We start from the raw sequence: 16,309 nt of genomic DNA on the forward strand, positions 1-16,309 counted from the left end.
AAGTCTAAACATTGAAAAAAAACTGAGGCAATCACAATTTTCTTTGCAGAAAGATGTAAATCTCCTTTAAGGCCCATCAGGATGCTGTTCTGCTGAATTCAAATACAATCACGTGGGCACTGGTGTAAGGTATAAAACCTTTTCTAACAAGGCAATTTTGACGGCCAGACTTTTCCACATGGGGTGAGGCTAATATATTTACATGGATTATGAACTAGTTGACAGTCTAGAAACAGACTGAAAGAATAAACAATCTTCTGAATGGCAGGCAGTGAATATTGGGTACAGTAAGTTCAGAACTTGGATGCTAATCATAACATACATTAATGATTTAGGTGAGAAAGCTAAATGTAATAGCTTCAAGGTTGTGGATGATACAATGGTAAGTGGGAATTGTGAAGAGGGTGCTGAGAGGCTCCAGTGTGCTTTAGGCAAATGACTTAGAAGTAGGTGTAGATGGGCTGGTTAATAAGTTTGCAGACAACACAAAATTGGTGGAGTTATGGAAAGTGAAGGAAGTTGTCAAAGGATAAGGCAGGATATAGTTCACTTACAGATGTAGATGGAGAAATGGCAGATAGAGTTTAATTTGAGGTGCTTGGGTGGTCAAATGTAAAGGGAAAATATACAGTTAATGGCAAGGAATCTTGGGGTCCAACTCCATACTTCCCTGAACATGGGTACATAAGTAGATAGAGTTACAAAAAAGGTGAATGATGAAGGCAAGTATGCCAGTCTGAGCACTGAGTAAGAATTGGTAAGTCATGTTACATGTGAACGAAAGTTTATATTGGCCACACTAAGTATCATGGGCATTTCTGGCTGCCCCAAGGAAGTAGAGGTTTTCGAGAGGGTGCAGAAGACTTGATTCCATGCCATTCCCCCTTCTTTTGATACTATGTTCCAATTTCCTCTCCTAAAAGCTTTAATCTTCAGCACTTTGTTACTTCCCCCGTCACTTCCCAGTTTCTGGCACTATTCCAACTCTCTCCTACACCATCTGCCTCTCATGCAGCCTCACCTTATCTTTCTATCACTTGGTTGCTTTTGCTTTACCCCTTCCTCCTTCTGTTCATTTGAAGGGTCTCAATTCAAAATGTTGATTATCTGTTTGACCCACTGAGTTCTTCCAATGCTTTGTGTGTTGCTAGAGAAGAATATTGCCTGTTATAGCTGAAGAATAGCAATGCTGTACAAAACTTTACCTTACTGAATGAGAGGGTTTACCAGTTCTGTTAAATGTGGTGTATTGTCAGAATGGAACTGGGTCACATTTTTACATTACATGTGCTTTTACAGCTTTTTAATATTGATCTGGTTTGGTGTTGTGGCAGATGCTCTACTGGCTTTTAGTGTGTAGGAATTACCTAAAATATATATTTTATTTGAATTAAAAATAATCTTGAACTGCATATGTGACCATATGTTGGGTCTGCCTTCTTCCCACGTGCCTTCCAATTAACATTTGAACTATTCATACCCAGAAATTTCACCATAAGAACTGTAAAAGAGTGTTTGGCCATAAAGACGTACAGAGTACATCCATTATTTATCCTACAGCTTTGGTTATGTATGGAAATGTACTATCTCCAGACTTGTGGTAGCATGAGGACAGTTGCTGGGTTCAAAATAGAGAAAAACAGAAAATGCAGGAATTGCACAGCTGCTTGTTAACAACTAAGGGAAGGATAGATTTGTGCTTTTTAATGAGTTTTCTTGTAAAATGCAGAATGAAAGATTCATCTGATCTTTTTATTTTGATGTGCAATAGGCCCTATAACTACAGAGGTTCTTCTAAAATTCTCCAGATTTTTTGGGTATGTCTGTTAATTAAAATATTGAACGTGAGATTACAAATATCTTGGGGACTACTCTTTACTGATATTTAACTTTCTTTTTATTAGGGTCTGAAGTTTTTCACGATGCCGGTTTCAACATATGCTTTACAACAGATGGCAATATATTTAGGAATAGTTTCTGGAGGAGGATGTGCAGTGATGTATTATCTTATGCAAGGTAAGTAAAAAGATGACCTGTTAAACCTATTTTGAAATTCATTGCCCTTTTTGTTTGCTCTAAGTATCCTGTTTACAAATACTCTTACTCATTAAGTTGCACTATCCTCCAGCCTATCTGAAAATAGTCCTTAAAACCATGAGATGTAGGAGCAGAATTAGGCCATTTGGACCATTGAGTCTGCTCCGCCATTCTATCATGCCTGATTTATTATCACTCTCACCTCCATTCTCCTGCCTTCCCCACGTAACCTTTGACATCCATACCAGTCAAGAACCTATTAACTTCTGCTTTAAATATATGCAATAACTTGGTCTCCACAGCCATCTGTGGCAATGAATTACACAGATTCACTATCCTCTGGATAAAGAAATTACTAAAAGGACATCCTTTTCAGAAGTTGTGCCCTCTGGTCATAAACTCATCCACTAGACTCTTGCTGTCCACTTTGTCCAGGCCTTTCAATATTCAGTAATCTCAGATCCCCCCTCATTCTTATAAACTTCAGTGAGTGCAGGTACAGAGCCATCAAAAGCTCGACATACGTAAACCCTTTCATTTCCGGGATGATTCTCGTGAACCTTCTCTATACCCTTTCAAATGTCAGCACACCCTTTCTTAGATAAGAGGTCTAAATACTGTAAGTGTGGTCTCCCCAATGTCTGACTTTTTAAAAAAAGTCAGCATTACTGTATATTCTTGCTTTTATATTCTATTCCTCTCAAAATGAATGCTAACATTGCAGTTGCCTTCCTTACCACCGACTCAACCTGCAAGTTAACCTTTAGGGAACCCTGCACAAGGACTCCCAAGTCCCTTTGCTCTGCTGATTTTTGAATTTTCTCCCCATTTGGAAAGTAGTTTATCCTCTTCTTCCTTCTACCAAAGTGCCTAACCATACACTTCCCTATACTATATTCTATCTGCCGATTCTTTGCCCACTCTTCTAATCTGTCCAAGTCCTTCCGAAGATTCCCCACTTCCTCAGCACTACCTGGCCCTCCATCTATCCTTGTAAAAAAAATGGTCTACACCTTTCTTCCTTCTACCAAGGTGCCTGACCATACACTTCCCTATACAATATTCCATCTGCCACTCCTTTTCCCGTTCTCCTAATCTGTAAGTCCTCCTGCAGACTCCGTTCCCTCAACATATCTGCCCCTCCACCTATTTTCATGTCATCAGCAGACTTGGCCACAAAGCAATCAATTCTGTCATTCAAATCATTGACGTATAATGTGAAAAGGAGCAGTCCCAAAACAGACTGTTGCAGAACATCACTTGTCACCAGCAGACGACGAGTTAAAGGCCCCCTTTATTTCAGCTCTTTGCCTACTACCGTTCTAGTATCTTTCCTGTAATACCATGGGCTCTTACATTGTTTAGCAGCCTCATGTGTGGCACCTTGTCAAAGGCCTTTTGAAAATCCAAGTAAACAACATCCCACTGCCTCTCCTTTGTTTATCCTGCTTGTTTTTCATCAGAATTTCAACAGATTTGTCACGCAAGATTTCCCCTTAAGGAAACTGTGGTCAAACATGTATTACTAAGTTTTAAAATGTTTAGACTTTCTAGGAACTGAGTTTGTTTTGTATATGGGCTGTTATTCCTACAGTTGTTTTTTCCCTGATGCTCGAGTTGTAAAAATGTTCTTGGCTGCAAACATTTGTTCTGTCATTGTTTTAATTGTTGCTTCCTGTTAAACCTTAGGATTTTTCCTGTTGCATAGTTTTGCAAGTGTCATATAAAACAGCATGCCTGATTTGCTAAATTGTGTACCGTGGAGCGGTAAGATTTGAGGTTCATAGTCACAATTTGCCCAAATGTTTAACTACTGATCAGCTCTGTTGCCATGGTAATGTTGGAGGTTTTCCAACAGAGTAAATAAATGGGAAATTAATGTTCTTGAGTGCATCCTTGGATCACAGAGTACAAGTCCACCAATCTGCGGTTTAAGCACAAGATTGACTGAACATACCCTACTAATAGTTCGTAGTCATGGGCCAAAATAATTTAACATTAAACCTTTACGCTATGGAATTTCACTAATTTTCTTCACACACCATTCACCCATCCCAGTTGTTTCACTCAGCTCTGTAATCTGCTCGTCTACAGCAGAGTCCTATGAGTTGGATATTATGTTGCAGTATACAATTCAATGGTGAGGCCACATTTGGAATATTGTGATCAGTTTTGGTCACACCTACATGATGCTACCAAGCTGGAATGAGTGCAGAGGAGACTTATGAGGATGTTGCTGGGGCTCAAGGGGCTGACTAGTTGAGAGAGGTTGAGTGGGTTAGGCCTTTGAAGAGTAGGAGAATAAGGGATGATCTTATAGAGATAGATAAAATTAAGAGGGGTATAGATTAGATGAATGTGCACATTCTGTTAATTAGGTTTGGGAAATTAAGAGCTCGAGAGCATGGTTTCAAGGTAAGAAGACTTAAATGGAATATGAGGGCTACTTTTTCCACCCAGAAGGCGGTCAGTATATGGAATGAACTGCCAGAGGAAGTGGTTGAGGCAGGTACATCAACAACATTTAAAAGGTACTTAGACAGGTACATGACCATGACTTGCAAACTTACAGGTGAGCTTGAAATAAATACATATAAAAGTCAAATTTGAGGTCATGTGTGAAGTTAAGAAACATTTTTAAACAGAGGTTGGTGGAAATCTAGAATTCGTCCCTCCAGAATGTGGCAAGTACTGGCTTAGTTAGAATATTTAGAAACTAAAATTATTGCTGTTTTCAGATAAGAAATAACAAACTATAACTGCTCAAGGACAGAGGAGGAAGCTGATGCCTAGAGCCAGAGGAAGTGGAATACTTTGCATTGGTATTGACTCAGGAGAAGGACATTGAGGATAGCAAGATCAGGGAGGGGTATGCTGATTTTCTGGAGCAGGTTGATAACAAAAAGGTGTTGAGTTTCTTGAACATTAACATGGATAAGTTCCCAAGGGCGGGAGGTTCTATCCCAGATGATTAAGAGAGGCAAGTGAGGAGACTGATGGGCTTTTGCCAGAGATCTTTACATCTTTTTAACTACAGGTGAGATCCCAGATGACTGGAGAATGGCCAATGTTTTACTTCTATTTAAGGGCAACAGAGGCAGACCAGGAAATTATAGACAAGTGAGTTTTGCAGCAGTGGTAGGGAAATTCTCTAACTGTATGCACTACATTATTTTCTTTGTACTCCCCTGATATCACTCTCTATGGCATGATCTGTCTGAATAGCATACAAAACAAAATCTTTTTTATTGTATTTGGTATATGAGACAGCAATAGTCAATTTCAAGATTGTTAGATAGGATCTAATTGCATCTGGAAAATCATAGATAATTATGACTTTTTGTGTGGGTAGGTCTATGTTTTACAAACTGGATTGCAATTTTTTTTAAGAAGGTGAAAAAGCTGATTGAAGGCAGCAGGAGGTACAAATATGGTATACATGGGCTTTGGTAAAGCTTACAATAACATCCCATATATTATCCTGAAGACTGAGGCACATGAGATCCATGGAGAATGGTAGATTGGATTCAAACTTGGATTGGCTATAGAAGACAGAGGTAACAGAGGGGTGTTATTTTGATAGGAGGTTTCCACCAAGATCAATGCTGGAGCCTCTGCGGTGTATAAATAAATAATGTGAATGTAGATGGCTGATCACTAAGTGTACAGAAGACAAAAAATGTGAAGTTGTGCATAGAGAAGGTTGTCAAAGGATGCAACAAGATAAGTTGAGAACTTGCGCAGAAAAATAGTAGATAAAGTTTAATCTGGAGCTCCTGTTCTTTGTGAGGTCAAATATAAGAGGAGAATATACAATCAAAGGCAGAACCCTTAGGGCCATAAATGTAGAGAGGGATCATGGAGTGCAAGTCCATAGCTCCCTGAAAGTGGCAAGATAAGCAGATGGGGTGCTAAAGGTGTGTAACATGCTGGGCTTTATCAGTCAGGGAATTGAACAAAAGCTGAGAAGTCATGTTGCAACTGTATAAAACTTTGATTAGGCCACATATGAGAATATTGTGTGCAGTTTGGGCACTGCATTACAGGAAGAATATGGAGGCTTTGGAGAGGGCACAAAAGAAGTTCAAAATGTTGCCTGGACTGGAGAGTGTTAGCTGAAAGAAGTCGGACAGATGTGAATTGTTTTCTATGGTGTGATGGAGGCGGAGGTGGCAACCTGATAGTAGCATACAAAATTATGAGGCATACAATTTTTTTTTCCTAGGCTAGAATTATCAAATACTAAAGGGCCTAGAGTTAAACTGAGATAAGTTTACAGGAGATAGGCAGAATTTGAGGCAACTCATTTATAAAAACACTGATTGGTACATTGTCAAAGGAAATGACAGAAACAGATCCAATACCCATGAAAGAAGAAAAATTACAAGAATAAGAGACAACCAAGTAGAAAACATTTATTCAAATACTGTAGTAAAAAGTTAACCAATAGAGGGAAAATCTTATTCACCTAATGCAGTACAAAGCTTGCAGAATTATACTTTGTGTAGCCACTACTAGAGGCATATAAAGTCACTTATGTATATAAAAGCTACTTAAAATAAGGCAGATATTTAATTGTTAAACTTCAAAGAAAATGACAATTAAACAATCTGATCCAACATAAGAATACAGAAGCAGAACATTGATTAAATGTTGTTGTAGAGAGAGATTTGGCAATGCTCATGGCTCAAAAAGAGTTGCTGTGCATATATATCAAGTTGTTAGGAATGAAAATGAAATAGTGGCCTCTTTGCAAAAGAAATGTAATATAATGGTAGCGAGGTTCTGCTATAGCTCTACAGGGTACTGCTGTACTGAGCAGATTTGGTCGTCTTATGGAAGAGATATACTGTATATTTTCTATGTAACAATAGGGACAAGATTCAATGGGCTGTAATCTGGAGCAAAAAAAAATGCAGGAAGAACTCAATAGGCTATCAGCATCCATGGCAGCAAGGGGACTGTCAATTTTTAGGTCAAGTGCTTGCATCAGAACTGTCCTGATAGCATCTCAACTTGAAATGTCGACTGCCCCTTTGTCTCCACAAATCTTCCTTCATTCCTCCAGCAGTTTGTTTTTATTTTGCACCACAAATGAAGCTGTTACCTTATAAAGGTGGCTGAACAAAGTGACCTATTGGAATTTCCAATTGACATTCGTAAGACTCTAAATGGGTTTTATAGAGCTGATTCTATCAGAATCAAGATGAATACTTACATCAAAAAGACAAAGCTGTGAACCCAGAGCTGGTAAATAAGATAAATATAGATGGGTGCTTGATGATCAGCATGAATGAAATGCTTGTTTCTATGTTTGACCCTATGATAATGTCATTATTAGGTATTGTTCAGAATAACTGTCATTCATTTTACCTGGAAATTATGAGGATACAGTATACATGCAGTCCCAGGGAGCGATGCATTTGTGTATTAAAGGGAACAGGTATGAATGTACAGAAAGACCAAGTTCAGATGAATGATAATCTTATTGAATTAAGGAGTAGATCAAGGGGCCTTCTTTTTTTTAAGCAATTCTTGGAAGTGCATAAAATGTTCATTATTAATGTATTTTGTGAAGATCTTACAACTATATGATTTTATAGAAAATTTTGCCAAGTCAGAATACTACAAGTTGGCAATTGAGGAGCTCAAGAAAAGTGACGTAGCACTGGATGCCTTGGGAGCCCCTCCTCTCCAGATCCGAAATATCAAACTCACCGACAGAAATAATCGGGTGGATGGAATAAGTGCAAGGGTACAGTATTCAGGTGTTGCTTTTTTTAAAAAAAAAAACTGGTTTTGTACCTGAATTGTAGGTCTCTTCTATGTAAACCAGCAATTCTAATAAGTGGTTTTCCTCTCCCTTGTAAATGCATGGCAGAATTCATGTTTCTTGATTTAAACATAGTTTATCAGTTTTTGTACTGTTACTCATGCATTTGAGAAAGTGTATGCTCTTTGAACTACAGTACCTGGGGTACACAGTTAGAATAAATGGCATTCTAAGGACAGTTATTGGCAGACAGTTACTTTATTAAATTATACTTTTCCCAAAAATATTCTTTATAACTTGTCACATTTGTTTACAGATTAAAATTCCAGTAAGTGGAAACAAATCAGCTGGTTATCTCCACACCTATTGTATCAGAGACACAGTAGAAAAAAGGTAACTTTTAGCTGATGTTGAAATGTCCAGTTTCAAAATTTATCGAATAGAACAAAACAATGCGAGAACTGCTGATTTCCTGAGGCATTTTCTCTTGGGCCTATTTCTGTGCTGTATGATTCTGTAACTGAAGTTAAATATTTTACCCAAGACGCTGGAGGACTTGTGTCAGGCAGCACCTATGGAGGAAAATGGATAGTCAACATTTCATGTTGAGTCTCCTTCATTCCCTAAAACATCCACTTCCATTTTCCTCCAAAAGATGATATCTGACCCAACTAATATTTTACAGAACAGCTTCAAGGATGGAAAAGACTGTGTTATTGTTCTAGAATTGCTGTTTTTGCACAGATTAAGATAGTTTTTATTACCAACGTAAATTTTTTTTTGTGTTGAAAAAAAGATATGTAAAAATAAGGATGGCAATTATCAGAATGGTTTAACCTGACTAAAATGAGGTTTAGGAGATTTAAGCCTAGAAGCTGGGTTGTAAATTTTTTTAAAGCCTTTTATATGCAATTTTGAAAATGCCCTTTAGGACCTATACAAACCTGGAGGGAAGGTTGGATGGAGTTCAGAGATATATGCAAAACAGATTTAAAGTAAAGTATAAAACAGTTAGAATAGATCTGAGGAACAAATTTTCCATTCACAAGTGACTGAGATCTAGCTGAGGCAGGCACATTCGCAACATTTGAAAGCCACCTAGATAAGTACAGGGGTAAGAAGACGTCTAGAGGGCTATGGGCCAATTGAAGGCATGGGACTAGTTAAGTGTGGACAAGTTATACCAAAGAATGTTTCCATGCTATATAATTCTATTACTCTTAAATACATGCGTCACCACTGCTAGAGAGCTATGGATTTGAATGCCATTATCCCTCTGTACATCACTGGACAGAAGGGTCCTGCCATTTATTGTATTTTTGCATTTGACCTTCTAAAATGAAACACTTCACACGTCCCCATAACTCTAACCCGAGGAATTCTGCAGATGCTGGAAATTCAAGCAACACACATCAAAGTTGCTGGTGAACGCAGCAGGCCAGGCAGCATTTCTAGGAAGAGGTACAGTCGATGTTTTTCAGCAAAATGATCTCCCAGTCTGCGTCGGGTCTCGCCAATATATAGAAGGCCACATCGGGAGCACCGGATGCAGTATATCACCCCAGCCGACTCATAGGTGAAGTGTCGCCTCACCTGGAAGGACTTTCTGGGGCCCTGAATGGTGGTAAGGGAGGGAGTGTAAGGGCATGTGTAGCACTTGTTCTGCTTACAAGGATAAGTGTTTTCAGCAAAATGATCTCCCAGTCTGCGCAGGGTCTCACTAATATATAGAAGGCCACATCGGGAGCACCGGACGCAGTATATTTTCCACAGAACGATCTCCCAGTCTGCATCGGGTCTCGCCAATATATAGACACCTGCATGGGTCTGAGCTATGCCTGCCTTTTTGTTGGGTTTGTGGAAGAATCTATGTTCTGTACCTATTCTGGTATCTGTCCCCTACTTTTTCTTCGCTACATCGACAACTGCATTGGCACTGCTTCCTGCACGCATGCTGAGCTCGTTGACTTTATTAACTTTGCCTCCAACTTTCACCCTGCCCTCAAGTTTACCTAGTCCATTTCCAATACCTCCCTCCCCTTTCTAGATCTTTCTGTCTCTATCTCTGGAGACAGCTTATCTACTGCTGTCTACTATAAGCCTACTGACTCTCACAGCTATCTGGACTATTCCTCTTCTCATCCTGTCTCTTGCAAAAATGCCATCCCCTTCTCGCAATTCCTGCGTCTCCGCCGCATCTGCTTTCAGGATGAGGCTTTTCATTCCAGGACGAGGGAGTTGTCCTCCTTTTTTAAAGAAAGGGGCTTCCCTTCCTCCACTATCAACTCTGCTCTCAAACGCATCTCCCCCAATTTCACACACATCTGCTCCCACTCCATCCTCCCGCCATCCCACTAGGAATAGGGTTCCCCTGGTCCTCACCTACCACCCCACCAGCCTCCGGGTCCAACATATTATTCTCCTTAACTTCTGCCACCTCCAACGGGATCCCACCACTAAGCACATCTTTCCCTCTCCCCGCCCCCGCCCCCCCAGTTTTCTGCAGGGATCGTTCCCTGCACGACTCCCTTGTCCATTTGTCCCCCCCCATCCCTCCCCACTGATCTCCCTCCTGGCACTTATCCTTGTAAGCGGAACAAGTGCTACGCATGCCCTTCCACTTCCTCCCTTACCACCATTCAGGGCCCCAAACAGTCCTTCCAGGTGAGGTGACACTTCACCTGTGAGTCGGCTGGGGTGATATGCTGCGTCCGGTGCTCCCGATGTAGCCTTCTATATAGTGGCGAGACCCGGCATGGACTGGGAGGCCGTTTTGCTGAACACCTACACTCTGTCCGCCAGAGAAAGCAGGATCTCCCAGTGGCCACACATTTTAATTCCACATTCCATTCCCATTCTGACATGTCTATCCACGGCCTCCTCTACTGTAAAGATGAAGCCACACTCAGGTTGGAGGAACAACACCTTATATTCCGTCTGGGTAGCCTCCAACCCGATGGCATGAACATTGACTTCTGTAACTTCTGCTAATGCCCCACCTCCCCCTCGTACCCCATCCGTTATTTATATACACACATTCTTTCTCACTCTCCTTTTTCTCCCTCTGTCCCTCTATCTATACCCCTTGCCCATCCTCTGGGTCCCCCCCCCTTGTCTTTCTTCCCAGACCTCCTGTCCCATGATCCTTTCATATCCCTTTTGCCAATCAACTGTCCAGCTCTTGGCTCCATCCCTCCCCCTCCTGTCTTCTCCTATCATTTTGGATCTCCCCCTCCCACTTTTAAATCTCTTACTAGCTCTTTCTTCAATTAGTCCTGACGAAGGGTCTCGGCCTGAAACGTCGACTGTACCTCCACATAACTCTATTTACATTTCTCCACCCATAGAAAGCTATAGACCAAGTGCAGAGATATACCTACGTTTATATATAGGCTTCTTCCTGTGCTCTGCTTTCTTCTGCTTTAACAATTCTTAGAACGGAAGTAGCTACAAAGAATTTGGAGAAAGTTTTCTTTTACAGCTACAGGTGGTAGCAGTTCTGATCAAGGATCCACAGCTAGAAACGTTTCTAGTGCTGTCACCAGATCTGCTGACTGCTTTTAACATTCTCTATTTTCATTTCAGAGTTTGAGTATTTGCCATTTTTTTTTTAAACCTTCATTTATATAGTATTTGTTATGTAAATATGTTGGACTAAATAGCTTCAGATTTTTTATCTTATTATTTTTCATTGGAGTAACCAGAAGGAAGCTTAGGAACTGGAGGAACAGGTAGTCTCCACAATTGACTTGCCTTTTTTTTCCCAGTTTCGCCGGACCAGGCATACAGTGGGATGCAAAAGTTTGGGCACCCCGGTCACAATTTCTGTTACTGTGAGTAGAAGATGAACTGATCTTCAAAAGTCAAAGTTAAAGATAAAACATTCTTTTCAACATTTTAAGCAAGAATAGTGTATTATTTGTGTATTGTACAATTTTAGAGAAGAAAAAAGGAAAGGAGCACCGTGCAAAAGTTTGGGCACCCCAAGAGATTTGAGCTCTCAGATAACTTTTACCAAGGTCTCAGACCTTAATTAGCTTGTTAGTGCTATGGCTTGTTCACAGTTATCATTAGGAAAGGCCTGGTGATGCAAATTTCAAAGCTTTATAAATACTCTGACTCCTCAAACCTTGTCCCAACAATCAGCAGCCATGGGCTCCTCTAAGCAGCTGCCGAGCACTCTGAAAATTAAAATAAATGATGCCCACATAGCAGGAGAAGGCTATAAGAAGATAGCAAAGCGTTTTCAGGTAGTCGTTTCCTCAGTTTGTCATGTATTTAAGAAATGGCAGTTAACAGGAACGGTGGAGATCAAGTTGAGGTCTGGAAAACCAAGAAAAGTTTCTGAGAGAACTGCTCATAGGATTGCTAGAAAGGCAAATCAAAACACCCATTTGACTGCAAAAGACCTTCAGGAAGATTTAGCAGACTCTGAAGTGACGGTGCACTGTTCTACTGTGCAGCAACACCTGCACAAATATGACCTTCATGGAAGAGTCAGCAGAAGAAAACCTTGTCTGCAGCCTCACCTCAAAATTCAGCGTCAGAAGTTTGCAAAGAAACATCTAAACAAGCCTGATGCATTTTGGAAACAAGTCCTGTGGACTGATGAAGTTAAAATAGAACTTTCTGGCCGCAATGAGCAAAGGTATGTTTGGTGAAAAAAGGGGTGCAGAATTTCATGAAAAGAACACCTCTCCAACTGGTAAGCATGGGGTGGATCGATCATGCTTTGGGCTTGTGTTGCAGCCAGTGGCACGGGGAACATTTCACTGGTAGAGGGAAGAATGAATTCAATTAAATACCAGCAAATTCTGGAAGCAAACATCACACTGTCTGTAAAAAAGCTGAAGTTAAAGAGAGAATGGCTTCTACAACAGGATAATGATCCTAAACACACCTCAAAATCCACAATGGACTACCTCAAGAGGCACAAGCTGAAGGTTTTGCCATGAATCTCACAGTCCCCTGACCTAAACATCATCGAGAATCTGTGGATAGACCTCAAAAGAGCAGTGCATGCAAGACGGCCCAAGAACCTCACGGAACTAGAAGTCTTTTGCAAGGAAGAATGGGTGAAAATCCCCCAAACAAGAATTGAAAGGCTCTTAACTGGCGACAGAAAGTGTTTACAAGCTGTGATACTTGCCAAAGAGGGTGTTACTAAGTACTGACCACACAGGGTGCCCAAACTTTTGCTTTGGGCCCTCTTCCTTTTTTGTTATTTTGAAACTGTAAAAGATGGAAATAAAAAAAGTAATCTTGCTTAAAATATTAAAGAAATGTGTCATCTTTAACTTCATGCCTTTTGGAAATCAGGTTATCGCTTAGCTTTTCACAGTAACAGAAATTTTGACCAAGGGTGCCCAAACATTTGCATCCCACTGTAAATATTCTTAAATTTTTTTTTTTTTTTTTTTTTTTTTTTAACTACACACAATCAGGCTTCAAACACAAAATGCTGAAAGAACTCAGCAGGCCAGGCGGCATCTATGGAAAAAAAGAGTACAGTCGACATTTCAGGCCAAGACCCTTCATCAGGACTGGAGAAAAAAAGATGAGTAAATTTAAAAGGATGGGGCTGGGGAGGGAGAAGCACAAGGTGATAGGTGAAACTGGGAGGGAGGGTGAATTAAAAAGCTGGAAGTTGATTGGTGAAAGAAATACAGGGCTGCAGAAGGGGGAATCTGATAGGGAGAGAACAGAAGGCCCTAGAAGAAAGGAAAGGGGGAATGTAGCGCCAGAGGGAAGCTATGGGCAGGCAAGAGGATAAGTTGAGGGGGAATAAAGGGGATGGGGAATGGTGAAGGAGCAAAGGGGCAGTAACTTCCATGGCCTTCTGTCGTCCCCCAACAGCTACCCCCTTCTCCAATCAATTTCCAGCTCTTTACCTCACCCTCCTTCCCTCTCGGTTTCACCTATCACCTTGTGTTTTCTCCCCCCCCCCCCCCACCTTCTAAATCTACTCCTTGTCTTTTGTTTTCCAGTCCTTTTACCATGGCCCTCACAGTCCCCGACCTAAACATTATTGAAAATCTGGTTAGACCTCAAAAGAGCAGTGCACGCAAGACAGCCCAAGAATCTCACAGCACAAGCCTTTGCAAGGAAGAATGGGCAAAAATCCCCCAAACAAGAATTGAAATACTCTTAGCTGGCTACAGAAAGCGTTTACAAGCTGTGATACTTGCCAAAAGGGTGTTACTAAGTACTGACCATGCAGGGTGCCCGAACTTTTGCTTTGGGCCCTTTTCCTTTTTCGTTATTTTGAAACTGTAAATAAAAAAGTAACCTTTCTTAAAATAATAAAGAAATTTGTCATCTTTAACTTTATGCCTTTTGGAAATCAGGTCATCTTTTACTCGCTTAGCTATTCACAGTAACAGAAATTTTGACCGGGCTGCCCAAACTTTTGCATGTCACTGTATCAACAAAATTATGCTTAATAGTCTAAAATTAAACACTTTATTTCTCATTACTGTATTGTGACATGATTACTCCAAGATGGCAGGTTTCATCATGAACCTAACACTACTTGATTTCTTTCAATACTCATAAGGGAGAAAAGGATTAAAGTCTCTCTTCTTCTCCCCCAGCCCCCCCCCCCCCACTTCTATTTGAAAATTTCTTTTTTGCTGGGCAGTCCCTCAGTGTCAAAGCTGGCCCAATTCTAATATAGTTCACTGGAGTCTGGGGTGGCTAATAAGTCGGAGCTGTAGAGGATGGAAATAAAAGCTCTTCAAACCATGTCCATGCCAACTAGTGGGTAGCCATCTGTATTAATGCCATCTTCAAGGTCGGCTGGTGGCGCAGTGAGATCAGCACTGGGCTCGAGAACAGAGGTTCCCGAGTTCGATCCAGTGACAGACCGCCCCCGTGTGCGCTCTCCATCCGCGCCGTGTTGATGTCAAGCTTGCAACTTGGCCTCGTAAAATAATACTGCAAAATGTCTGTGCGAGGAGTGGCGCCCCACACAGCCTTTCGAACTGCGCCTGGTAAGGCATGAAAATGCCCGACACTGGCCTCTCAGGTCTGAGTCAACGTCATTATCATCAAGCACTTGACGTAGCTTTCTATGTCTAGGCATTTGTAGGGTATGTCTTTTTAAATGGTGTCAGTGATTCTGCTGCCACAATTGTCTCAGGCAGTAAATTCCAGGTGCTCAGCATTTAGGCATCAAGGGTCTCCCTGAAATCCTTTGTACATTGTTTACCCTTTAGCTTAAGGTTTTATTCACTTCTGATACACGTTTTGTGCAGTCTTCCCTATCTAAACCCCTCACAGCTTTACATACCTGTCAGTTCTCTTCTACTCCAGGGAAATGGCCTCAGACCTTTCCTTTCATTCAGTTTGTCCCAAAAATGCATCACTTCAATCACTAGGATTAAACTCCATCTGCCACTTATCAGCCTATTTCACTAACACATTACCATCATTCTGAGGATAAGGGGGGAGAAAGGAAGGGAGGGGAATGGAGCTCAGTGGAGCGAGGAGAGGACTAAGAAATGCAGAGAAACTCAAACAAATATTTGTTTTAATATTCCTTTGTTAGAGTTTTGTTGAACAATTGTTAGCCCATAATCTTACCTGTGTTCTTTGCTTTTGTCAGATGGTTTTTGCAAGAAGCCACTTTACAGTTGTTAGATGGTCAACAGCTTTCAGTTTACAGCGTGAACAAGGATGAAGACCAAAGTTAATGCATGTGTGATGGCTTTTAAAATTGTCGTCAATATGTTTATCCTGGAAGTATCTGGATGTGTTTAATAAATCTATACAAATCAAAATGTGCTCAGCTTCTCTGCTATTTAAAAGATAAAAAAAAATCAATTACTTGTACAGATTAAGCTTCATGGTACAGATCTGGTTCATCCAAAAATAATAGTAATATTCTATGAAGCAACACACACAAAATGCTGGAGAAACTCAGGTCAAGCAGCATCTGTGGAAATTAATAAACAGTCGCCATTTTGGACTGAGACCCTTCTCCAGGTCGGTAAAGGAAGGGGGAAGACGCCAGAATAAAAAGATGGGGGCTGGAAGAGGAGCGTAGCTGGAAGGTGGATTGGAAAGATAAAGGGCTGGAGAAGAACAAATATCTGAGAGGAGAGTGGACCATAGGAGAAAGGGAATTAGAAGGGGGACCCATGATAGGTAGGTGAGAAGAGATGAGAGGCCAGAGTGGAGGGAAATAGATGAAGAGTGGCAGGGTTTTAAACCAGAAGGAGACATCAATATTCATGCCATCAGGTTAGAGGCTACTCAGATGGAATACGTGGTGTTGCTCCTCCACCCTGAGTGTGGCCTCATCTTGACAGAACAGGCCATGGACCAACATGTCAGAACAGGAATCAGAATTAAAATGTTTGGCCACCAGGAAGTGCTGCTTTTGGCAAATGAAGGAGAGTATTCTGTGACGCTAGGTTCTCATTTGGTTGATGGAAGGATAGATCATAGCCTGTAAGCTTTATGCTATATATAGACATTTTCAAGCAAAGATGAAAA

At 40.9% G+C, this 16,309-nt stretch overlaps 1 protein-coding gene across 2 annotated transcripts in view; it reads left to right on the plus strand.

Annotated features, from left to right (window-relative positions):
* coa1 (cytochrome C oxidase assembly factor 1) overlaps positions 1-15,591 on the plus strand; it is a 97,444-nt gene extending 81,853 nt beyond the window's left edge. The window contains exons 3-7 of one of the 2 annotated variants that reach the window (XM_072253626.1): positions 1,905-2,016; positions 7,641-7,792; positions 8,127-8,203; positions 11,578-11,643; positions 15,417-15,591. In XM_072253626.1, the coding sequence (XP_072109727.1) occupies positions 1,923-2,016; positions 7,641-7,792; positions 8,127-8,203; positions 11,578-11,643; positions 15,417-15,504 (477 nt within the window). In that variant the 5' untranslated portion in view covers positions 1,905-1,922 and the 3' untranslated portion in view covers positions 15,505-15,591. The remainder of the gene's footprint in view (positions 1-1,904; positions 2,017-7,640; positions 7,793-8,126; positions 8,204-11,577; positions 11,644-15,416) is intronic. The other variant, XM_072253628.1, reaches the window with a different exon arrangement.
* The last annotated feature ends 718 nt before the right edge of the window (positions 15,592-16,309 follow it).

Source organism: Mobula birostris, chromosome 3, assembly GCF_030028105.1.
Source record: "Mobula birostris isolate sMobBir1 chromosome 3, sMobBir1.hap1, whole genome shotgun sequence".
Taxonomy (NCBI): Eukaryota; Metazoa; Chordata; class Chondrichthyes; order Myliobatiformes; family Myliobatidae; genus Mobula; species Mobula birostris.